General features: G+C 43.5%; 1 protein-coding gene across 1 annotated transcript; it reads left to right on the forward strand.

Moving 5' to 3' along the window:
• The first annotated feature begins 11273 nt into the window (after window positions 1-11273).
• On the forward strand, window positions 11274-13950 carry LOC147855167 (uncharacterized). Its single transcript, XM_087330757.1, has 2 exons — window positions 11274-11638; window positions 11723-13950. The coding sequence occupies exons 1-2, from the start codon at window positions 11512-11514 to the stop codon at window positions 13885-13887; spliced, it is 2292 nt and encodes a 763-aa protein (XP_087186883.1). The 5' UTR covers window positions 11274-11511; the 3' UTR covers window positions 13888-13950.
• Window positions 13951-23152: the final 9202 nt, after the last annotated feature.

Below are 23152 nucleotides of genomic sequence, written 5' to 3' on the forward strand. Positions count from 1 at the left end.
CAAGGCCACACTGGGCACGTGCGACTACGGAGACTCCGGTCCGAATCGGCAACATCAAAGAACCCGTGCTAGCATTGATTGATCACGGATCGGAGATCAACTTGATGTCCAAGGAGTTCTACCGAAAGGGGAAGTGGCCTATAAACACCAACCATGGATGGAAGATTCGGGCAGCCACGAAAACGACAGAAGACCTATTTGCGGCTTGTCCGGATGTGACGGTAAAGATCGGGGATGTCGAAATTGACCAAAATTTCTTTGTGCAGGATGAGGTTTCACATTCTGTCATCCTCGGCCAACCCTTTATCACGGCTTCACGGATGGAGACGAAGGTGCTCGATAGTGGTGCGGCTTTTGCGCGAATTCGGAGCCAAAACGGAGGGAAATCCGTCCAATTCCTAACGGTGCCGGCAAATCACGAAAGGAACAAGAGGGAACTCTTGTCCCAAGTGAGAATGGATTTTTAAAGCGGACTGTTGCGGAGTGGGGAAGTGATAGTCCGAGAAGCCCTGATACCCCACACAGGAAGAAAACTCTCGGAGCAAAACAAGTACGAATCGGCCCGGATGGGGCATCTACGTACACGGCCGTAACCGGAGGAATGAAGAAACAATACCGACAAGTGGAGGATAAGTTACGGTCGGCATCAATAATAAAAGAAGACGAAGAAATCGTGGGAGTAATCGAGGAAGTGTTCTATGGGAATACACTACAACGGCTTGAAGAGCTTGCGGAAGATAAAAGCCAAGGGAACCGGGTAGTCCCGGTGGAATCGGTCGAGATGTACGAGATCGTTGCGAAAATGGGGCCGGATGCGCTCCGCAAAGAAGAAGCAATGGTAAGTACGAAATACAAGACCGTGGAGAAGAAGGTGAAACCGGCCGCGGGACCACTACCCGCCGATAGCGAACAAAAGAGGAAAGAAGTCTCGGGAGATCCGACACTTCGGAAGACCGTGGATATCGGACATGCCTTCACAGATGAGACCCGGAAGAAACTTCGGATCGGTGGAGGTGGGTTCCTCTTACAAGAAGAAGAAAAACGGTTTCGAGAGATGTTGGAGCAACACGGCAAAGCATTCGCGTTCACATCGAGGGAGATCGGATGCATTGATCCAAAGATAGTGGAGCCGATGGTGATCTTCACGATTGATCATATACCGTGGAACCTGAAGCCGATTCCGGTGCCACGGGCGCATATTCCGAAAGTCATCGACTTGCTCAAGGAGAAGGTGGCGATGGGGATTCTAGAGCCATCAAGTGCTCCATACTCAAATCGATGGTTTACGGTTCCGAAGAAGAATGGGTCACTCCGATTCATCCAAGACTTGCAACCGGTGAACAAGGTCACGATCCGGAACTCGGGAGTCGGTCCGATAGTGGACGAATTCGCGGAAGCTTTTGTCGGACGTGCGATATACTCCATCGGGGACCTATACTCGGGGTATGACCAATTCCAACTAGCCGTGGAGAGCCGAGACATCACTACCATGCGGACACCGATAGGACTAGTTCGAATGTGCACACTACCACAAGGAGCGACAAACTCGGTTGCACATATGATGAACGCGATGAACAAGGTGCTTCGAGATTGCATCCCGGAGATAACGATGCCGTTTCTAGATGACATTCCGATGAAAGGATGCGCGGTGGAAGAAAAAGATGAGACTATGGATGATCGGGGATGCCGAAAGTTCGTGGTCGACCATATTCATGATTGCGAGAAAGTGTTGCGAAAGCTAGAAGATGTGCACCTAACACTTTCCGGGGAGAAATCGGCATTCGGGCAAGAAGAAATATTGGTGGTCGGACATCTATGTGGACCCTACGGCCGAAGACCGTCACCAACAAAGATCGATGCGATTCAAGCTATGAAGGAAGTATGTGAGTCAACATCGGAAGTCCGAAGGTTTCTGGGTGCGTGTGCATTCTATCACATATGGATTCCGCACTATGCACATATAGCGGACCCGCTCTATCACTTGTTGCGGAAAGGTAAGAAATTCGAGTGGAAACCGGAACACACTAAAGCCATGAGGAAGCTCAAGAAGACACTATGGAGGGCGGAATCACTTAAGAAGCCAAGCTACGAGCGGCCAATCATAGTAACGGTTGATACAAGTCCAACCGGTATCGGGTGGGTCATCAATCAAGTCGACTCGGATGGTTCGCGGTATCCGATCCGATTTGGAGCAAAGGTCCTCAACGAAAGGCAACGCGGATATGCACAAGTCAAAAGAGAATTGTGGGGAGTCGTGTCGGCGATAAAATCGGATCGGGATTATTTGATCGGAGCTGAAGTGGTGATCGAGACGGATTGTCTTCCGATACTCGGGATGATGCGGTGTTGTACGATACCGGATGTGGCTATGCTAAGGTGGATTGCATATGTCAAGTCACTTAATCCGGAGGTTCGACACATCTCGGGGAAGGACAACGCGGTAGCGGACATGTTATCGAGGGCGCGGTTTGAAGACGACATAACCGAATCAGATAATGAAGAAGTTTCCGAAGACTACTTCACGTCAGAACACATATGCCGAGTGAACGTGATCCGAGAATTCCGGGAAGAAGAATACGAGGGAGAAACCTTGATGATCGGGAAGATGCTACAAGAGGTCGAGGATTCAACCAATGATAAAGAAAGGAGAGCCGAGATCCGAAGGATGAAGAGGCAAGTCCAAAAGTTCTTCTTGGAAAACGGTTTAATATGGAGGACGCCGAAAAGACCGGATGGGATACCACTTCGAGTAGTCGGGACGAAAGAGCAACGAAACCGGATAATATCCGAGTTCCACGAATCCGATTGGGCTGGACATCGAGGAACATGGGCAACTTTTGTGAAAATCAAGCAAAGATATTGGTGGAAGAACATGTATAAAGATGTCGCGGAGTTCACAGAAAGCTGCGAGAAATGTCAAGTCTACTCCGGGGTCCGACACCGAGATGAGCTGCATCCGACATTCTCACCGACAATCAACTTCAAGTGGATGGTCGACATTGTAGCTATGCCGACCGGGATTGGACAAAAGAAATACTTGGTGTTAGCTCGAGAAGATCTCACAAACCAAGTTGAAGGTCGAGCGCTTCGGAGGAAAACGTGTGCCGCGGTGTGCCAATTTCTTTTGGAAGAAGTGTTTTGTAGGTACGGCTGCGTAGGACAAGTGATTGCGGACCGGGGAGAACTCGACTCGGACAAAGCTAGGGGATTCTTCGCCAAACATGGAGTTCGGTTAACGTTGACAACGGCCTACAATCCGGAGGCCAATGGGAAGATCGAACGAGGACATAGTCCGATCGTGAAAGCACTTGCGAAGGCATGCGACGGAAGGGTGAAGGATTGGCCACAAATGCTTCCGTATGCACTATGGGCGGATCGGACGACGCATAGCTCCGTGACCGGTTACATGCCGGCAGAACTCATGACCGGACAAGCACCGGTAATGCCAACGGAAACCGCAATCGCGACATGGACAATACTACCGTGGAAGGAAGAGATGAGCCGGGAAGAACTACTAGCGGTTCGGATACGACAACTGGAGGGAAGACCGAAAGATGTAGCGGAAGCGTCACGCCGACAACAAGAAGCACGGTTCCGGAACAAAAGCCGGTTCGACACAAAGCACCGACTACGACCGAGGAGGATTGAAGAAGGAGATTGGGTGATCGTCTATGATAGTAGCTTGGACCATCAACATACAACGATGCGGAAATTCGCGAAAAGGTGGTTCGGGCCGTACGAGGTTCGGAAGGTCTTCGACAACGGGACGTACCGACTGTCCGAGTTGGATGGAACAATACTTCGAGTGCCTATAGCCGGGAAGCGGGTGAAGATTTTCAAGAAGCGGACCGACGACAAACCTTATGTGATCCAAGTCGAGGCCGACAACGAGGAGCAATCGGACGAAGACCACAATGATGCGGGAAGCGAAGAAAGTGGATTACAACTCATAGTCGACATAAGGGGAGAATCGGAGGAAGCTTCGGATGAAGACGGATACGAAGAATCAAGAACTTCGGCACATACCGGAGGATGTGCGGGTTTGGAGGGGGCGAGTGTCGTAGTGTAGGTTGCACACTATGTGAAAATTATATTTTTGTCCCTCCGGATAGAGAATGGAGTGCTCGGGGAGAACCGGAAGAAAACGGCATACCGGCAAGGAGGAAAAACGGCATACCGGCAAGGAGGAAAAACGGCATACCGGCAAGGAGGAAAACGGCATACCGGCAAGGAGGAAAAACGGCATACCGGCAAGGAAGAAAACGGCATACCGGCAAGGAAGAAAACGGCATACCGGCAAGGAAGAGCCGGATAAAGAGACATAAATGTAAAAAGAAAGGAAATACTCACTACTACGCAGGGCGTGATTCGAACTCTGCACCTCCACGTTGACAAACCCCAACCTTACCATTACATTAACTTATCTTAAGTGCTTTAAATATAGATTTAATATGTATAAGACCTTTATTTATGCATACCTTTATTAAAAGGTAAATCGTGTATTCTTTAATATATGAAAAAGAAAAAACACGAGACACTAAAAATAACTCATGCACATCTAGCGTGCATGAGCCCTATACTTAGGAAATAAAAAAGCATCACATGCACATTTAGTGGACATAAACACTTTTTGTAAAAAAAAAGCATGAAGCCATGCTTAGCTCTTCCTTCCTTATATAAGGAGGAGAGAAATATGTAAAGAGTTGTTGATTATTTGGATTAAGTATTAATCAATACAAAAATTATTCGTGGGATTCACGATTTATACATCTACTTCTCTCTTAACACCCTAAGTACCAATTAATATAGTATACTCGTGTGATTCACGAGTTTCTTATCTTTCTCTTTGCTATTTACTCATAATTAATCTCTATCTCACGAACTTCTTTCTCCTAGTCCAAGACCTCTGTGGTTCCCACCCGACTCACGCAACGATCCGGAGCCGAAAGGCACGACAACGTGAGCGGCACAATGGATTACGGCATCCTCTACACATCGGCCACACCAATTCGACTCGAAGGGTACATGGATGTCGATTGGGCCGACTACAGAGCTGATCGACAATCAACCTCCGGATTTGTCTTCTCGCTCGGTCGCGGAGCAATATCTTGGAGTAGTAAGAAGCAGCCTATCGTCGCACTTTCAAGTACGGAGACCGAATACAAGGGCGCAGCCACAATTGCATGTGAAACCGTATCGCTCAAGAGGATTTTGAAGGATCTGGGCATTCCCGTCAAGGATCTGACTCCTATTTACTGCGACAACATGAGAAGTATATATTAGGCTCGGAACCCGGTGTTCTACGCAGGCACAAAGCATATCGAAGTGCACTACCACTTCATTCGAGAGCGTCTTCAGGTCGGAGATGTCGATCTTCTACACATCAACATGAATCTTCAGACAGCCGACATCTTCACCAAGGCCCTAGGAGCCGACAAGCTTCGGCAATTCATGTCAGATCTTGGATTGACGATCCTTGACTTGCCAAGCTTGAGGGGGAGTACAAGCGAGAACCGAATACCCGTCTGAACCGAATACCAGCCGAAGTGGACATCAATCAAAATGAACCAACCCGAGTTAAGCTTGAGGGGGCATGTTGAGAATCAAGCTCAACATAGTGCAACATGTGAACAATCCTTTTGAGAATCTATGATTACTCAAAGGTCAAGAGGTCACTACTCTCTACACATTAATTATGTGTCATAGAATCATATTCTATGACACATAACTAATGAGTTACATATTCCCCTTGAGTTAGCTTTCTTATGGATCTTTTCTTGTCTAATTTGGACATTGGATGAGAAAATTATGAGCTTTTTTCTCTACCTTACTCCTCAATTCCACGCCTTGCGTTTTTTTTTTCTTACTTTTTCTATTTTTATCTACTTTTGAAAAACCTCTTCTACCTTACTATCTTTTCATCATTTATTACAAAAGTTGACTTTGCAATATTAGTTTATTTGGACCACTACTTTATTCTCTTTTGAGGGTGGTTTCGCACTATGTGTCGAAAACATCACGACATCAATATTGCCGAATAGTTGGTCGGCTACATGGATGTCGATTGGGCCGGAAATGCTGGCGATCGCAGGTCTACATCAGGATCCACATTTTCATTGGGAAGAATCGTGATCACCTGGAGTAACAAAAAGTTGTCGAGCACTAAGGCCGAGTGTCAAGGGGCGGCTGTCGCTACATGCGAAGCCATTTGCCTCAAAAGGCTATTGAAGGATCTATAGGTGGAGGTGTCTAAATCAACAGTGATATATTGCGACAACTTCAACAGCATCCAACTTGTGAAGAACCCAGTCTTCCACGCCCGGACCAAGCACATAGAGGTGCACTATTATTTCATCCGTGAGCGAATCCTCTCTGGTGAAGTCGAACTTGTATATGTTCCGATTGATTGGCAGGTTGCTGATATCTTCACCAAACCTCTTAGCCTAGACAAGTTGTGGCATTTTCGACTATGCTTGGTTTACAATGCCTTGACATGCCGAACTTGAGGGGGAGGAATGAAGCCGAAAAGGAGAGAGACGAAGTTCGAAAAGGCAAATCGGATGAAGAATTCGATTTCGGCACGACTGAAGAAGTTGGAACGTCTGGATCGGCTGGAGAAGCCAAGGACGCATGGGTAGGTGGAAGAAGATCGTCTAAGCAAAGACTAGCCACATGCAGGGGCAGGGACCAAAAGAGAGAGCCAAAGCCAAAGCCAACCGAACGTAGGGGAGGTAGAGCCGAGAGAAGTGGCAAAGTCGAAAAGTGACATAGGTGACCAATTGAAGGTCCGGACCAAGACATGGGCAGATGTGGTCAAGGTCCTGAAGGAGAATGAATCGGAGACAACCAATGAGTCGAAACGAATCGAAGACAGTCGATTCGGTCGAGGAGTTCAGTTCGGACGAACAAATCACATGGAGGCCAGGCGGATGAGAAGACAACCAAAGTGGACACCAAGACAGAGGAGTCGACGGGTCGAGGGGTGCCAATACCGCGACAACGAGGTAGTTGAGAAGGGCCTGAGTATCAAACAAGCCAACCGTAGAGGTCGAGGTGCACGGAACCGAAGGGGGACCGAACTAGACGAGGAGCGCAAGCGAGTCATCGGGACTCCAGGAGAGGAGGCTGGAGTGACGAACCTGCTAGAGCTGACATGGTGGGACCTCAAGTTGAGCTTGAGGGGGACTATTGAGAGACAAACTCAACTTGAGCCGAATCGGTTAAAGACCGATTGACTAGACCCAAATTGGCTGAAGAAGCTGAGAGCCAAATCCAATAGAGTTTCGAATAACCGATTATACTCCGTGCGTCTCCCGCATACACTTCTACACACGAATACTTTTTCAATTTGGTATGGAGTCCATGAGGGTCGGATCAGTCAGAGGTTGATTCCAAGAGGCTGATTCATCGAAAACGACATTGTGGCTAACTCGAACCTGTTTTGTTCAAGGGTTATAGCATTTATAACCCTTTTGTTCGTCCAACTAGCCGACGAGATTGCACTTCTCAACTTTGGCATTCAGCTTCCTCCACTTCTCTTTCGGCACATGCACAATTGCTATGTTGTCGAACACCCTCAAGTGTCTCAGATTTGGCTTGCACCCTCAACTGTCCCAGATGTCGCGACACTTTGCCTCCAGCTACGGATGTCCGATTTTAAAGATAGATAGTTGTTCTAACGGCTTCGACCCAATAAAACTTTGGCATGCTCTTCTCTTCCAACATCGCCCTGACCACTTCATCGATCGTCCGGTTCTTCCACTCGGCTATGTTGTTCTGCTCCGACGTATATATGTAGGAGAATTCGCGTCGAATTCCCTCCTTCTACAAATAGCTTGAGAACTGGTCGGAAAAGTATTGTTTTACATCATTGATCCTGAGGCATTTGATCTTTCGGCTAGTCTCCCTTTCGGCAAGGCTCTTCACCTTTAGGAAATAGGAGAATACTTCGCTTTTCTTCTTGATCAGACATGCCCAGTTATGTTGAGTGTAGTCATCGATGAAGATTACAAAGTAACAGCTCCCACTGATGCTCACCTTCTACGACAACCCCCACACATTCGAATGTATTAAATCGAACTTGTTACGGCTCTGATTACACTCATTGGGGAATGGAAGTCGGTGTTGCTTCTCGAGTTGACAAGTTTCACAGACTTGGCCCTTTCGGCCACTAAATTTCAGTAAGCCAAAAACGATGTTCTTCGTCTGCATTTCTTGAAGCAGCGGGAAGTTGACGTGGCCGATCTGCTTGTGCCATAGGTTGATATCCAATTTGACCTTTTGCCCTTTAGTGAACATATCAGGGCCGACATCATTATTCTCGAGGATAAACATCATCCCATCTCGGCGCCCTTGCGCAAAAATTCAGCCTTGAACCTCCTCAATGAAGAATCTAAGATGAGTGAACTAAACATGCATTCCTTGATCGACAATCTGGCCGGCCGACACCAGGTCCTTGGTGATCGTCAGGACATGCAAGATGTTCCTCATTATTCATCTATGGCTGACATGGCTCAAAGGGACGTCTCTGATGTGTTCGATGGGATGAGAGGTGTCGTCACTAGTTTCGACGACCATCGGTTGTTTCGACTTCTCTAGATAGTAGAAACATTCTTCATGTTCATCATTTGATTGGAAGCACCGGAATCCACATACCACACCTCATTTGGTTTCGAGTTGCTTGCCACCATTGAATTGGCCTTGTGCTTCATCATGAAGGTAGAACTCGTTTCGGCTCGCCCTGAGCCTTCGGCGTAGTGCGATCTCTACCGCCTTTCTCCCTCGGCACAGCTCGATTCGGCCCTGTCCGAATCCGATTTCTTTTTCCAACACTCGCTCTCCTTGTGGCCCTTTCGGTCGCAATATCAACAGTCAGTGGCTTTTCCTTGTCGGCTTCCAGCACCACCTTGACTCCCCCTACTCGTGGAGGGTCCACTATTGTAGGCATTTCTATTATGCCTCTGATTCTACTCTTGTCAATCACCTCCATTGTGTGCCGATCCACCTCCATGTATGGCATCTTGTTGTCAATGTGCATGCTTGTTGATGCATCCATGTGGTTCTCCTCTACCAGGAGCATCGATTGTAAGTCGAAAAATGATCGAGGCTTCTCTCATGTTGATTGTCGTCCGAATGGGCTCGTATTTCTAAGCTAGACCACCAAGACAGATTTGTACCATCTCATTTTTGTCTACCAGAACGTTGATGGATCCTAGTGAGTCATTGATCTATTCGATCTTGGTGGTGTAGTCAGTGACCGACATACCTCCATGTGAGACATTGTTGAGCCCTTGGCGAAGCTGCAACTTCCGGACTGTGATGCTAGCGGCGAAGACCTTCTTCAGGTTCCCCCAAGCATCCTTCAACGACTTTGCATCCTTAATGTAGTTGAGCATCTAGTAGTGGACACAATATGCCAAGCACTACAAGACATAGCTTGTTGCCTGCTCCTAGGCCGAGAAATCTTTGTTAGTCGGCTTTGGAGCTACTTTGTTTGCACCTTCAATATAACTCCAGTATTTGTGGCCGAGCAGATACTAGTGCATCTTGTACTCCCAAGATGCGTAGTTGTACTTGTCAAGCTTTTCAATTGGTAAGGAACTCCCCATGGCTCTATCCATGTTCATATCCTTCACTTGTTTGAAAGACGAAAGCTTGTCTTGACTCTATGTCTTGTTCGCTTTGTTGGCTATAGAGGATCCTCAACCCTCGCGCTCTGATAACATGTAAAAGATTACGTGCAAAAACTTGTACAAACAGAAGACACAATTGGCTCGACCGAATACCATAAGACAGTTAGGAAAAAAACAGAGAGAGAGAGAAGTTGTTGTATGCTCTACCACCAAGACAACTTCTATTACAAAAAACAACACACAGTACATACAAATGTGTTCACAAAGCACTTTTTATACAAGCCTTTTACATAGGCCAACTCAAGTATTGACAAGTACTTGAATGCTCAAAACTAAGAATCTAACACTGACTCCCAAAAATATTCCTATTACTGAAATAAGAATATCTGCCCTAACAGCCTACCGGCTCCCCGCCAATCCGGCCCATGTTGAGCTTGTCTCTCGACATCTGGATTTGTTTTCACTTTTGTTGGTGGTGCCATTACATTGAGAACCAAGAAACAAGTTACTCTGGCATTATCTTTCAACAAAGTAGAATATATTGTGGCTACTTTGGTGGCTAAGGAGGGCCTTTGGTTACAATCTATTTTTTCAAAACTCGACATCATCCACATTGCCAAGTTTCGACTTTGGTGTGATAACCAATCATGCATCAAGATCATAAGGAATCCAAAATTCACTTATCAAAATAAGCATGTCCGAGCTCAGTATCATTTCTTGTGTGAATTATTTGAAGATGGTGCCTTGCAAATTAGTTATACTCCCACTCTTACATTGTGGGCTGATTTTTTGACCAAGCATGTCCTTTATCTCAAACATTGGTGATGTTGTCAAAACATTGGCCGCAAACGTGGTGCTGGTGTTAAGGGGGGCAACAATTAGAAGATATAATTAACTGCTTAGCTAGCAATGAGCAACTACTTAGTTAGTTGCCAAATATATAACCCCACACCACAAGTTATTATTATAAACTGTTTCATGTTAGTTGTAATTCAAAAAAGCCTACGTAATATTTACCTCCACTTCCTCTACTATACATATAAAGACGAAGCTGGGGAACCTGAATGGGGAAGATCTGCTCTACGCATCCTTGCATCAGTTAGCTCTCATTATTAAGTTTTAGTAGTTGTACTACCAAATTGCTAGATCTAATATATCAAGTTCATTGTTGTTATTCCGTATTGTTCGTGCGCTCCTACATGCTACTAATACCTTGTACCTTGTGTCATAATCATTACAACTTACAAGAGAGAGGGTTAACGTTTTAGGGTTCATACAGAGCCCAACATATGGTGGAGTTAATTGTTTAGGGTTCATACAAAGCCCAATATATGGCGGGGTTAATTTTTTAGGGTTCATACAGAGGCCAACATATGTATGGCTAGGTTAATTTTTTAGGGTTCGTATAGAGGCCAACATATGGCCGGGTTAATTTTTTAGGGTTCATACAGAGGCTAATATATGTACATATATGTATACAGTATATGGGCGGGTTCTTCTCTTCTCTTCTCTTTTCTCTTTTTCTCTTTTTCTCTTCTCTTCTGAATGTGAACGATATTTTTATATATGAACGAGAAAAGAAAGAAAGAAGAAGAAGAAAAGGCGCGCCTCCTCCTCCCCCAATTGAGAAAAAGCTTCTTCCGCCATAGCCACATTTGACCTGTCTCTGTTCTCTGATCTCTGTCTCTGATCTCTGTTCTCTGTTCTCTGATCTCTGTCTGTGTTCTCTGATCTCTGATCTCTGATCTCTGATCTCTGCCTCTGATCCTGCCCCGCCCAACCCCGCCATCGCTGACCAAATCCTTCTGCATGACAGACAACCCCCTCACCCTTCCATACACATGATTTCCCCCCTGCTCCTTCTTTCTCCACCATCGCCATGGCCTTCTCTAATCTCTTCCCTCCCCTCTCCGACCACCTCCATAGCCACAACTCCTCACTCCGCCCTTCCACCGCTGCTTCTGCCGCCTTGAAGAAGCGCTACGGTGCAGGTAATGGGAGCATAGGTATGGTGGCCCACCTTTCTCTGCTTCTCCGTGTGTCTGCAGGATTCTTTCGATTGATCACCCCCCTAAACCTCAATGCTGCAGGAAAGGGAAGGCGGAAATTGCTCGGTGTGGTCATGGAGGAGGAGCCCGTGAGCGATGCTATGGTGAGACCTGTGATGAATGGAAAGGACGGTGCAGGCAAAGAGAATGCAGGAGCCATGGAAACCTCGAAGAGGAGGAGGAAGAAGAATGGAGAGAAGATGGATACAGCATCCTTGATCCTGCATCGGCCTGTTACTACTCAGTCTTCTCTGATTCTTCCTCTGCTTACTGCAGAACCCCATCTTGATCAGCCCTTCCTGCAGATCAGGAGAGTGTTAGAGAGCAAACCAGTGAATGCTACCGCGGTGAATCAAGCAGCCATGGCGGAAAGCTTCGGCGGCCTGCATCAGATTAAACCCAGTCCCACGAAGACAGAAGAAGAAGAAGACGAGTTGAGGGCTCATATTCATCAGATGAAGCCGAGCAGGAAGAAGAATGGCTATGGCAATGGTACAGATCCAAGGTTGAGTAATGATAACAGTGAACAGGCTATGTCAAGCTCCATCTGCAATCCGATCGATCTCGGCCTTACTGCACTAGATCATGGAGCCTTGCGTTTGCGACAGAGATCATCATCAGGAACGCCTGCAGTCGACCACGATATCCATGGTAATTATGCAGAGAATCAGAGACGGAAATCGACCTCTGTACCCGGCATCCATGGCCATGTAGCAGGAAGTATGAATAGGCGACCATGGTGGAGCTTCACCACCATCTCTGATGTCCGACCTCGGGCCACCATAGCCGAGCGCGTGATGCCGCAAACAGAAGGGATGTCTCAGACAGGGCCTGGCATCGCCATGCCGTTCAAGAAGAAGAATCAGTCGGAAGCTAACTGTGCAGGAGAAGGTGTTGAAGAAGACAGAGGGATCTCACAGAGATCTGCACCAGCAATGGCGAAGAAGGAGAAGAAGATTGAGTTCTCAGATCATGAAGAAGGTGAAGAACAAGAACAAGGACAGGCATCGTGCGTGCAGACACAGATCTGTTCGAATAGGATCGTCGCCATAGCCAGTAGTGATACTGAGAAGGAGATGAAGCCGAACAGGAAGAAGCTGATCTGCGTCGATGATCTGCGTCCCATCTCGGATCAGCCATGGCGGCTCAGTCCCCTCAGATCCAAACCTTCGCCTATGTTTCCATTGAACCATCCTGTCGGCAAAAAACCTTCTCTTTCTTCTTCTTCTTCTTCTTCTCCTCCTCCTTCTGCTGCTGCTGCTGCTGCTGCTTCAATATCTGGTTATGGCGGTGGCTATGGAATCACAGGAAGCAGTGTTAAGGCGAGCTTCTCTGTGCAACACAGACTGTCTCCTTTCAAGAGCTTCCAGCTTCAGCCATTAAAGCTCGGCGACTGCCATCCCTGTGAACGGAGATTAATTCCTTCCGCGACCATCAGACCATACGTCTCCCCCTCCAAGACCACTCCTCTGCAGCCTGTGAACGCCATAACCACATTGAAGCTAGAAGAAGAAGAAGGTTCTCTGTCATCTGACTACATGGCGGGCATAGCCAAGCTCCACAGTGAATATAACAAGAAACTCTGCAGATCCAAGAGATCGGAGTATATTAACCCTAATTCCTCTTCCTCTTCCAGACATTGCGTGCAGAAGCAACCACCATCGCTGTCACTTGCCCAGAATCTATCACCATTCTCATCGCATGTGCAGAATCGATCATCATCACCATTATCTCTACCATCTTCAGCTCTGCGTCGTGTCGCCAGATCAGACACAGTAGTACTGGAACCTCCTCCTGTGTGGAAGCTCCCATCGCCTCCACCATCGATGATTCCTAGCCTTCCCACTAGAAATAATTACAAGAAGAAGAGTGCAAGCTCCATTGATTCTTCAGTCCGCAGTTACAGTACTCACTCTACCTTTGGCGAAAATAATGTTGCGATTAAGCTCCCCAACAGGTCATCCTCTGTAGCTAAATCTAGTCTGGGTTTCGATCAGAGCAGTATTGGACGGCCTAACAGTATCAATGATCTGATGGCCAAGAAGAAGGAGAAGGAGGCTATGAGGAAGAAGCTTGACAAGGTGAAGCAGAAGGAGGAGATGAACTGTGAGGCACTGATTGCAGGAGTGGATGGTGGTAGGAGAAGAAGAGGAAGAAGCTCCTCCATTGTTTCCATGAGGCCGCCATCGCTGATGGATTATATTTAGCAGAGATTTTTCCATATCCTTCTGTCATCATCATCAACACAAACATATATGTCATTTATATATCATCGATCTCAATCAATCAATCAGAGATCAAGCAATCAAAGATCGATCAATCAGAGATTTATCAATCAGAGATCAAGCCATCAGAGATCAATCAATCAGAGATAACGCAATCAAAGATCAATCAATCAGAGATCAATCAATCAGAGATCAATCAATCAGAGATCAAGCAATCAAAGATCAATCAATCAGAGATCAAACCCGGAACCTGCAAGCAGATGGCGAAGAAGATCAAGGCCAAGGTGAAGATGGAGGTGATGATGAAGACGAAGCAGAGGTTCTTTTTTTCCCCCATGTCTGACAGTCAATCATCAACTACGACAACAGCACGCATAAAATGTAATCAGCTCCGAATCATAGAATCATAGATCAAACCAAAAAGCTGCCAAGAAGATGGAGAATGGAGGGAGGATGATGGTGAAAATGCATATGCATATGCATATGCAGGATGGATATGGCGATGGCAATGGCGATCTCTCTCTCTCTCACTGCACGGATAGACATTTGGATTTTGGGTTGTATGAGAAGAATCAAAGAAGAAGAGGAAGTTAGAGCAACAAAAACAGTGAAATCAGAGAGAGAGTGAATTTCATTTGGAAATATGATGAATTTGGAGTGTTTTTAATGAATGGAATTTGAGAGGGAACCCAACCAGAACCTTAAAATGAGAAGAAATGAAGAAGAAAAGCGATTGATTCTTGATATATATATATATAAATACACTGTTATACATATATGATTATATCGTTTGTGTGTGTGTGTGTATGTATGTATGTATGTATGTATGTATGTATGAGGGATCTCTCTCATTCATACATATAAACTTGTCAAAGGGCAGGAGTAGGGTCAAGGTTTAGGGTTTTTTTAGGGTTTAGGGTTTAATGGAGCCCTGCGGATAGCATGACGGGAGGATCGATTTGACTCTCCATCAATCCATAGCATGAACGCGTGCCTTGCCCCCAAGGGGTGGGGTGTCAAAATGTGCTTCGTGGCCGTTCCAAAGAATTAAACGCAATGTGCATCGTGGGCATTCGGAAGAATTTAAAGAAGACATCATGAGGACCATTCGGGGTTTTGTATTTTGGCCGGATCCTAGGCAGGTTCTGTGCGAAGTTGTTCAAACATAACATATTTACTGTGTCCGCAGCTCATTCTTGCTCGAAATTTATCACCTTTGTGCGTGTGCTTGTGTTTGTAGATTGTGTGAGTAAAGCATGACATATAGTGGAGACTAATTTGGTCACCAACCTGATGACTATGACCCGTGAACTCAGGTGAGATACTCTTGAGATTCATGTCGGTACAGGGGGGATTGGCCAAATGCCATCGCAAGTTGGTTTTGTGATCAAGGGAAGGTATATCCCCTTCAGTTGACTCATTGCTAAATGACAATAGGATGGGATTCGAATAATCCTAGCCAAGATTAAGGACTTCTTATTGCATCGAAAGTAGTGGATACTTGAATAACACGTTGGGTAAGCCTCACTCTCTTCTTAAATAGTAAACATTGATAGTCCACGTCTCCTTTGTCTCTTCATGGGATATTTTTCGTAGCATACTTTTTGTGTCGACGTTTTTCTTCACTACACATTCTCCTTGTTTTTTCATTTGGGAATCTTCTTCCCTTGGAAGGGTTGATTTACACATAAAGAGCTTTGTAGTGCTAGAAGGCACAAAACGTTGGCAACAATCTATTAGCCTTTTTTCAACGTTCTTGGCTTTCTATCTATATGCTATTATTGAGCAAAATGAGCCATCCGAGCCCTAGTAGTGTTTGTGGGGGCAAATAAACCCCAATATGACGTAAAATCTTCCATCCATTGCTTAAACCCACCGAAGAGTTGCTTTTTATGCAACTAGTATGCAAACTAAACCTCGAAGATTTGTAGTTGTTCCACGAGACGAGGATTGTTGTGAATGATGTCTTTCAGAAATGGAGGTACTTTACATCATGGAAGACAAGTTTGAGCGCTTTGAATATAGTGACGCCATTATGTTTTGTTTCCTTTTAAACATTGTTTTTATGTGTACCTTTTATGTAACTTCTTTCTCACGTCTCTTGAGATTGCTTGCATATGTCAATTTTCTCCTTAGGCACTCTATGTATTAGATGTTGAAGTCCTGCTACATCCACTTTGAAATATAGTCAAATCCAAAATGTGATCATCCAACTTTTGAAGAATTAGTTTGGATAACGGGATTTGTTATGCTTGGGACAGATATTTAGGATCAAGCTTCGAACACTATATCACACATGTTTCACCAAATTAAATCGTTACCATCTTTGACCGTCTAAACATTACTTAGCCATACATATTATAGTCCATTCCTTGTATGTACTCTTCCGTACCATTAAGCTCATATTTTGTCTTGTGTGAGACAAGACATTGGAGCACTGACAAGCAAACTCACATATTGCATGTTTACCTTCCCCAAATCTAGAAGTTTATGGGTATCTACTACCTTCAATCACATCCAAGCTCACTCCCTTGCCCCACATTTTCAACCTTCACCTATCCATGTGCACTTTCCTCTCTTATCCAAAATGTGTGCTTCCAATTGCAACTCTCATTCGTAAAATTTCTTGATCATCGAGACTTGCTTGTCAACTCCACATAATTATGTGAATGTGTTTCATTAATTAAACCTCTCTCTCTCTCTCTCTAACCTAACTACAAAACCATATTCTTTGTGGAACATGGAAATCGTATACATCGATACATGTTAGAGCCCATCCCATTTTCTGTCGTTCAAACCATTGCTTCCATGCAACTTAGTTCACATGCATTGCGATGTGAGACGGGGCGTTGCGGCACAAGTGATGAGATTGGTCGATTATGAACACTTTACCCTAAACAAGTTTGAGATACAAGAGAAAAACAAATTTTGAGATGGACACTTTGCCCTAAACACTTTTTAATGCTTCTTGTTTCATTTTTCTCTTGCATCAATCAAAGTTGGAAACTTGCTTATTTACAATCGTTCATGTACATAACTATCTTTTTTCTTAAGCATCATTAAGATGTGGGTTGTTGCAAACGGGTACTATCTTCAATACGATTATATACGGGCTTTCACATCTAAAATCTAGTCTTTATGTCTCTAGTCTTTCTTTAGCAAAAATGCATAAAATATCATCTATGTTGATGGTTCTGGTTGAAAAAGCATATCACTTCCTTATTATTCCATGCCTTTCCTTTATGTATTGAAGAGGCAAAACTTTCATTTATTTGGTATCAAGATCTAAAGCTTGACTTTTAGCTAGCAAGTTATTAGATGATTGGTGATCACAAGTATAGTATCCTGTTAACTATCCATGATAGATATTATATGAGCAAAAAGGGCGAAAGTTTGAAAGAGGTGGGATCCACAATTTATTTGATAAAAAAGAGCTAAAGTTGAAAGAGGCAAGGTCCCAACTTATTTGATAAATGTTATAAAGTGAAACACATGAAAAAACTTGATTTGTAAAATATATAATGCCGGAATTCTCTAGTTTGATTAAAAATGAGTCTCTTTTCTTTTACTTTTTGCAATTCTCTAGTTTGATTAAATGAGTCTCTTTTCTTCTATTTTTCACAATTCCAATTTGATTAAATGAGGATTTTTTCCTCTTGTTTTTTGGATCAAATATAATCTATATGTTAAACATGATAAGACAAAAAGAACTTGGTGTCCCTACCCCAAATGAGGATCTTTTTCTTCTATTTTTTGCATCAAATGTAATATATATGTTGAACAACATGATAACATAGAAAAACTTGTTGTCCCTAGCCCATCGTGAGGATCTTATGGTGAGCTAAACCCTGAATTGACCTGGAAGACTAACTACCATGAAGGCAACTATTCCAACAACCGACTACAAAGCTCAACTATGAACGTTGGCAAATCAATTTTCCTTTCAACATATGTATACGTTGTGGTGTTCCACGGAGACGATCAAACAAGAACCCATTTGGCATACACCAATACATACCAAATGTAGTCAAACATTGCGCTATACAATGGGGACAGTAAAACTTTGACTGCTTGAGCAAAAACTCGTTAAAAGTGTGTGAGAAGTTTCCCACCTACATAACAATAAAATAACTTTAGCGAATGGGCATGTGAGGGTATCATTCTAGATCAATGCCACCATTAACTAGGTGTGCACTCCAAACAAAGGTCACAAGCAACATAATCGAAATAAAGCCAATCACCTCTCCACAACTTGTCATGGAAGAGCATGTACGTCACTAAGATCCATTGACTATGCCAAAATAATGTCTTACATGAGCCTAAGCATAGCAACATGCCATCCTTGGAAGGAGATCAAGCTTCCATGGCAGAATATATATTCCACTAATGATTGAAAAGAGACGGCCGCACATGCAACTTGGAAGGATATCGGGCTCCCATTAAATTTGATGCAACTATCTGTCAAAATCATTGAAGGGTGCAACGAGTTAGTAATTGATGCTTTGGCAATCACCAACCAAGCTTGTTTTGCCAAATCGTAACTACTTTGCCATTCTTACCAAATTCAAGTTTACATGATTGATTTACATGGCTTAGACTGAGTGTGAAACCTCAATCATTGGTGGTTCCGAATTTCATTGAAAATGTTTATGAGGTATTTGGTAACCCCATAGGATTCCTAGATGAGCACACTTCCAGGGCATTGCCAATCTTTCTCTCTTAATAAGTATCACAAATATCTTGCATGGGCATGGGTTTCTTCCAAGTTGGGATCCTTATTCCTTTAGAAATGATTTCCCCTTTCGTGAATGCATGTTTCTTTTTGTTCCAATACGTTATCTCTTTATTTATTTATTATTTATTTTCCAAGAAAAGATACTACATTAGTATTAAGAAACACCCTATGGTTTTACATGAAATACATACATATAGGTAATTAGCCCTATAGTAAGTTCTAACTGTCGACCTAAATAAAAACTTTTGTAGAGTAAAACCACTCCACCTTGTCAAAAATCCGCCTATAAAATATTCCATTGTCCCATGTGGCATGAAACTCCAACCATTGTAACTATGTTCGTTTGCATATTACCTTTTATGTTGTCCAGGGAACCTCTAAGATTATACAATATCTCTGTCCAAATCCCAATAATTATATGAGCAAGTCTTTCTGTCACATTTTGGAATACCTAGCCTTCCAAATATACCAAATTGTGATACTACTTACCCATTTTCACATGTCAAGTTTACGAGTCTCTATTGGTGGATTCAAGGGTATCATTGTTTTTTATTTTAGACCATGTATCATAGAGGGAGCATCGCAACATCATCTTGTTCACATAACATTGGTTGACCTTTTATAACAACCCATAATACCAGTCCCCATGTATACACCGCTTGAGGATATATTGGTATTAATAGTGTTATAATTCTTTTCCATATTTCCATTGCAAAATCACAACTCCACAAACAATCTTAGCGTTCTCCACGAGATACATATAAAAAGGACACATACCATCTGCATTCACCTCTTTTTCCACCCATTAACAAGTATAACTCTGTGAATCAAAAACCTTATCTCTTGATATTATAATGTATCATTAGAAGTACTGCAAACCTCTATCACCAATGTCATTGCATTATGCCATGACAATGATCATGTTTGAAGCAATGACCTCTAAAAGATCCTCAATGCAATTGGCATCATAATGGACTTCATCTCCTCGCTTTTTTTATTCGACCACAATGACATATTTTAACTAATATTCCATAACATGCAACGTAAACTGCATTGAATGTGCGCAGCATTTGGGGCCATTGTTGTTTTCCCACCCATCCTGTGTTGAATATAGCTTGCCACAAGAAAGAACACTTGCACTCTATCTCAACCAAATTTGAGTTCTCCTACTTCAAATTGTAGTAGAACTTTGTCAATAATGAAGATGTGATAAGATGAACCAAGTTGTCATGGAAAAATACAAAAATATCCCATTGTTATTTTTTTATGAAAATCACTTCAAAAAACCCCATTGAACCTTTGCAAACATCCTCCAAACTATTTTGGCTCACCATGGCACCAAGCCATTGGCAACACAAACCGTGAATGGTATTTTTCTTCAAAAAGTAAAAATAATACCTCTATGATGAAATGTGGCCCATAAGACATAGAGGGATGTCTTTGAGGCATCTCCACAACCACCTTGATATCCTTAGTCTTCTCATCCCTTATAACTTCATCATAGTGAAGATGTAGAGAATCCTTTGATGTTTACTTCGGAACGTTAGGAGTATTGCCCAAAATTGCTTGGTAATCTCCTCCTCACTTTTGTTTATAATTTTTGTGTAATGATTGTCTAGGCAACAAGTGAACATATGCATTGTTAAACACAAGTGGCTAGCTACACCAACATAAACATTGACATCTCCATGAGGAAACAATGTGATGGGAGAGAAAGAACATGTGAAACCTTGGCAAGGGTCATGTGTTCCCGTAATGTGGAAGGGGACAAATACAAAATCACTTAAATGTAATGGAAATATAAAGCTAACTTTTTGGCTCTTCTTCACTTTCCGTCTTTTGGCTTGAGCTTCTCTCTCTCTCTCTCTCTCTTTTACAATATAGGTGAAAAATTCAAGACAAAAAAATTACGAGGGGTGGCATGTTTGATTATGAGAGAACTGGAAAAATATTTGTTGATCATAAAAATAAATGCTACATATGGCTTAAGATAGAAACACTAAATGAAATGCTCATTTTTGAGGTAGATGCTACATTCCTCAACATGATTATACCTTTTATGCTCGTGTGGATAGAGATCAACCCTTTGTTAATCTAAAAGATGATATTGCTTTCTCCAAAGCCAAAGGGGAAGTTGTTGTCTTTGGTGACATGACTACTCGTACATAAATTTTGCAACTTGATGCACAACAACCTTTCACGCCACAAATCTCAAGGATTTAAAAGGATTCAAGAGGATATAAAATGTGTAGTCACTCTACTACGGATGAAAAGTTCATATCAATTTGAGAAGTTACTTCTATAAATGTGCAACAATATCAAAAGGCTTATTGTAAATAGTATATCCTTATGGCCTAAAATTAATAGTTGTTTGGCACACATATCATGTTCCTCACACAATTATCACCAAGTTTTGGCAAAAAATATGGAAACAACATCACATGAGGTGAATTACCACGTTATCGCGGAAATCCGTGTGTGCGCGTCGAAACGGGGCAGGACCACCAGGGTCACGAACCAAGGAGCCGGCCGAAGTAGGATGCTCATCAGGAGGTCTTCGATAGATTGGTTGCCTGCTACATATCCAATCCGGATCGTTCTCGGGTGCTAGACAACGAATGCAAGGGAATGGGGACGTGTAATGTTCCGGTCATGTCGTAGACAATAAACAATGAGAACGCAAGCTCGTGACTCGGGGAAACACGAGCAACAAGTAGGAATAAGCAGAAGCAGTCTTGACACAGAGAATGCAAAGGCACAACAAAGGGGAAATGGATTATATGAGAAGTAAGTACAACCGGACTCGTCCGGTGACCGAGTTGCGCGCTCCGAGGACACACACACACACACATAGAAGATGACCCTCTAGTCGGGAGCGCACGAGCTTCCTAAGCGAGCAGAGGCGTCACCAAATCATCACACAACAACAAGAGAGAGAGAGAGTCGTTGTTACAAGTGACTACTAATCTTTTGTATCATTGATATGTTGTGTCTCTTGGATGGTTATCATCTAAGGCTAAAGAAGAATGGAGATTACACAAATATGATCATGGGTGGTGGCAAATCTTACAACATAGTTGGCATTCTAAATTGCCACTTGTGGCAAAGGTCTTCATTTGGAGAGTTTTGATTGGAGGATTGCCTTTGGGATTAGCTCTAAAGTGTCGTGGACTAGCAACGGGTAATTACTTTTTTTGCATTGTTCAAATGGAAGATAGTACTCATCGATTTATACAATGCCCGATTGCTTCTCAGATTTGGAGTTACATTTCTCAAATTTGGCAAGTTTTATCATGGTGTTATTTGACACCTACATAGTGGGTGTTTGCACAATTTACACAAGTGGACCCAAAGTCAGAGATGGAGATTGTTTTTCTATTTTTGAGATATTGGGGATTGCATCATAATTGGAATATGCGCAATGCTTTTGTATTCGATGGTAGACATGGAGTGAAAGCATATCTACAAAAGTTGAAGGGAGTACTAATGTGACAATTTTCTATATTGGAGCAAGTGGAAATCCTTTCCTCGGTGGAATGTTCGTCTTGCCTATTGGCAATTCAACATGTTCCATTACCCATGTAGTGTAGTGTAGTTAGTGGGTGACCATACTTCATGGTCACACCCATTGTAAGTAGTGTTTTTTACACACATTTATTAATATAATTGTGTGTTTTCACCGAGAGAGAGAGAGAGAGAGAGAGAGAGAGAGAGAGAGAGAGAGAGAGAGAGAGAGAGAGAGAGATCTGAACTCTAACCGACAACACCTTCTCCTCCCCAAAACAGTCCCCAAACCTCCCCTTTTATAGGACAAGGGGAGACTGTTACATCACGATTAAAGGCAACCACTATTGTCAAGGATTTCCCTGGATTTCCTCATACTAAAATATTCTTTCTACGTGTGGGGACATAGAATACCCCTTTAACTAGCCTACCTAGTACATAAGTATTTAACATCTATTTACAATTTAGCCCTTCGGCCCTTGTTTTTGTGCCTATTGGCACACCCCGGGTCTAGTAGGCACGTTTTTAAGTGGCTCAGCTTTGGCATGGTTCACTCCATTGTTAGAAAAAGAATCTCTATTACTAAACAATTTTGAAGAGTTTATAAGCGAGTTTAAAGCATGTTTTGGAGATACTGATAGCACAAGGACAACAATCAATAAAATCCGATGGTTACATCAAGGTGATCGTCCAACTTCCGCATACGCTGCAAATTTTCGTCTACTCGCCTCCGATATCCCGTGGGATGACCTAGCATTAATGGAGCAATTTCGTTATGGTCTACGTAACGATGTCAAGGATTTACTCTTGACCTTCCCCGAAGAACCAAAGTCATTGACAAAAGCAATCAGTCGTGCAGTACGATGTGATAACCGCCTCTTCGAACGACGTTCAAAACGTCAGTTCCAAATGTTGAGGACAAGGTCGGAGCCCACCTACGCTTCAGTTGTAGCAAAGCCTTTCCCAAGGGAGTCATTTAATACGTCTCCAACAAATACTCCTACTCCA

Source organism: Azolla caroliniana, unplaced genomic scaffold (assembly GCF_043228905.1).
Source record: "Azolla caroliniana isolate FFs.n. ecotype wild unplaced genomic scaffold, voAzoCaro1.0.p SCAF_14, whole genome shotgun sequence".
In the NCBI taxonomy this organism is placed as follows: domain Eukaryota; kingdom Viridiplantae; phylum Streptophyta; class Polypodiopsida; order Salviniales; family Salviniaceae; genus Azolla; species Azolla caroliniana.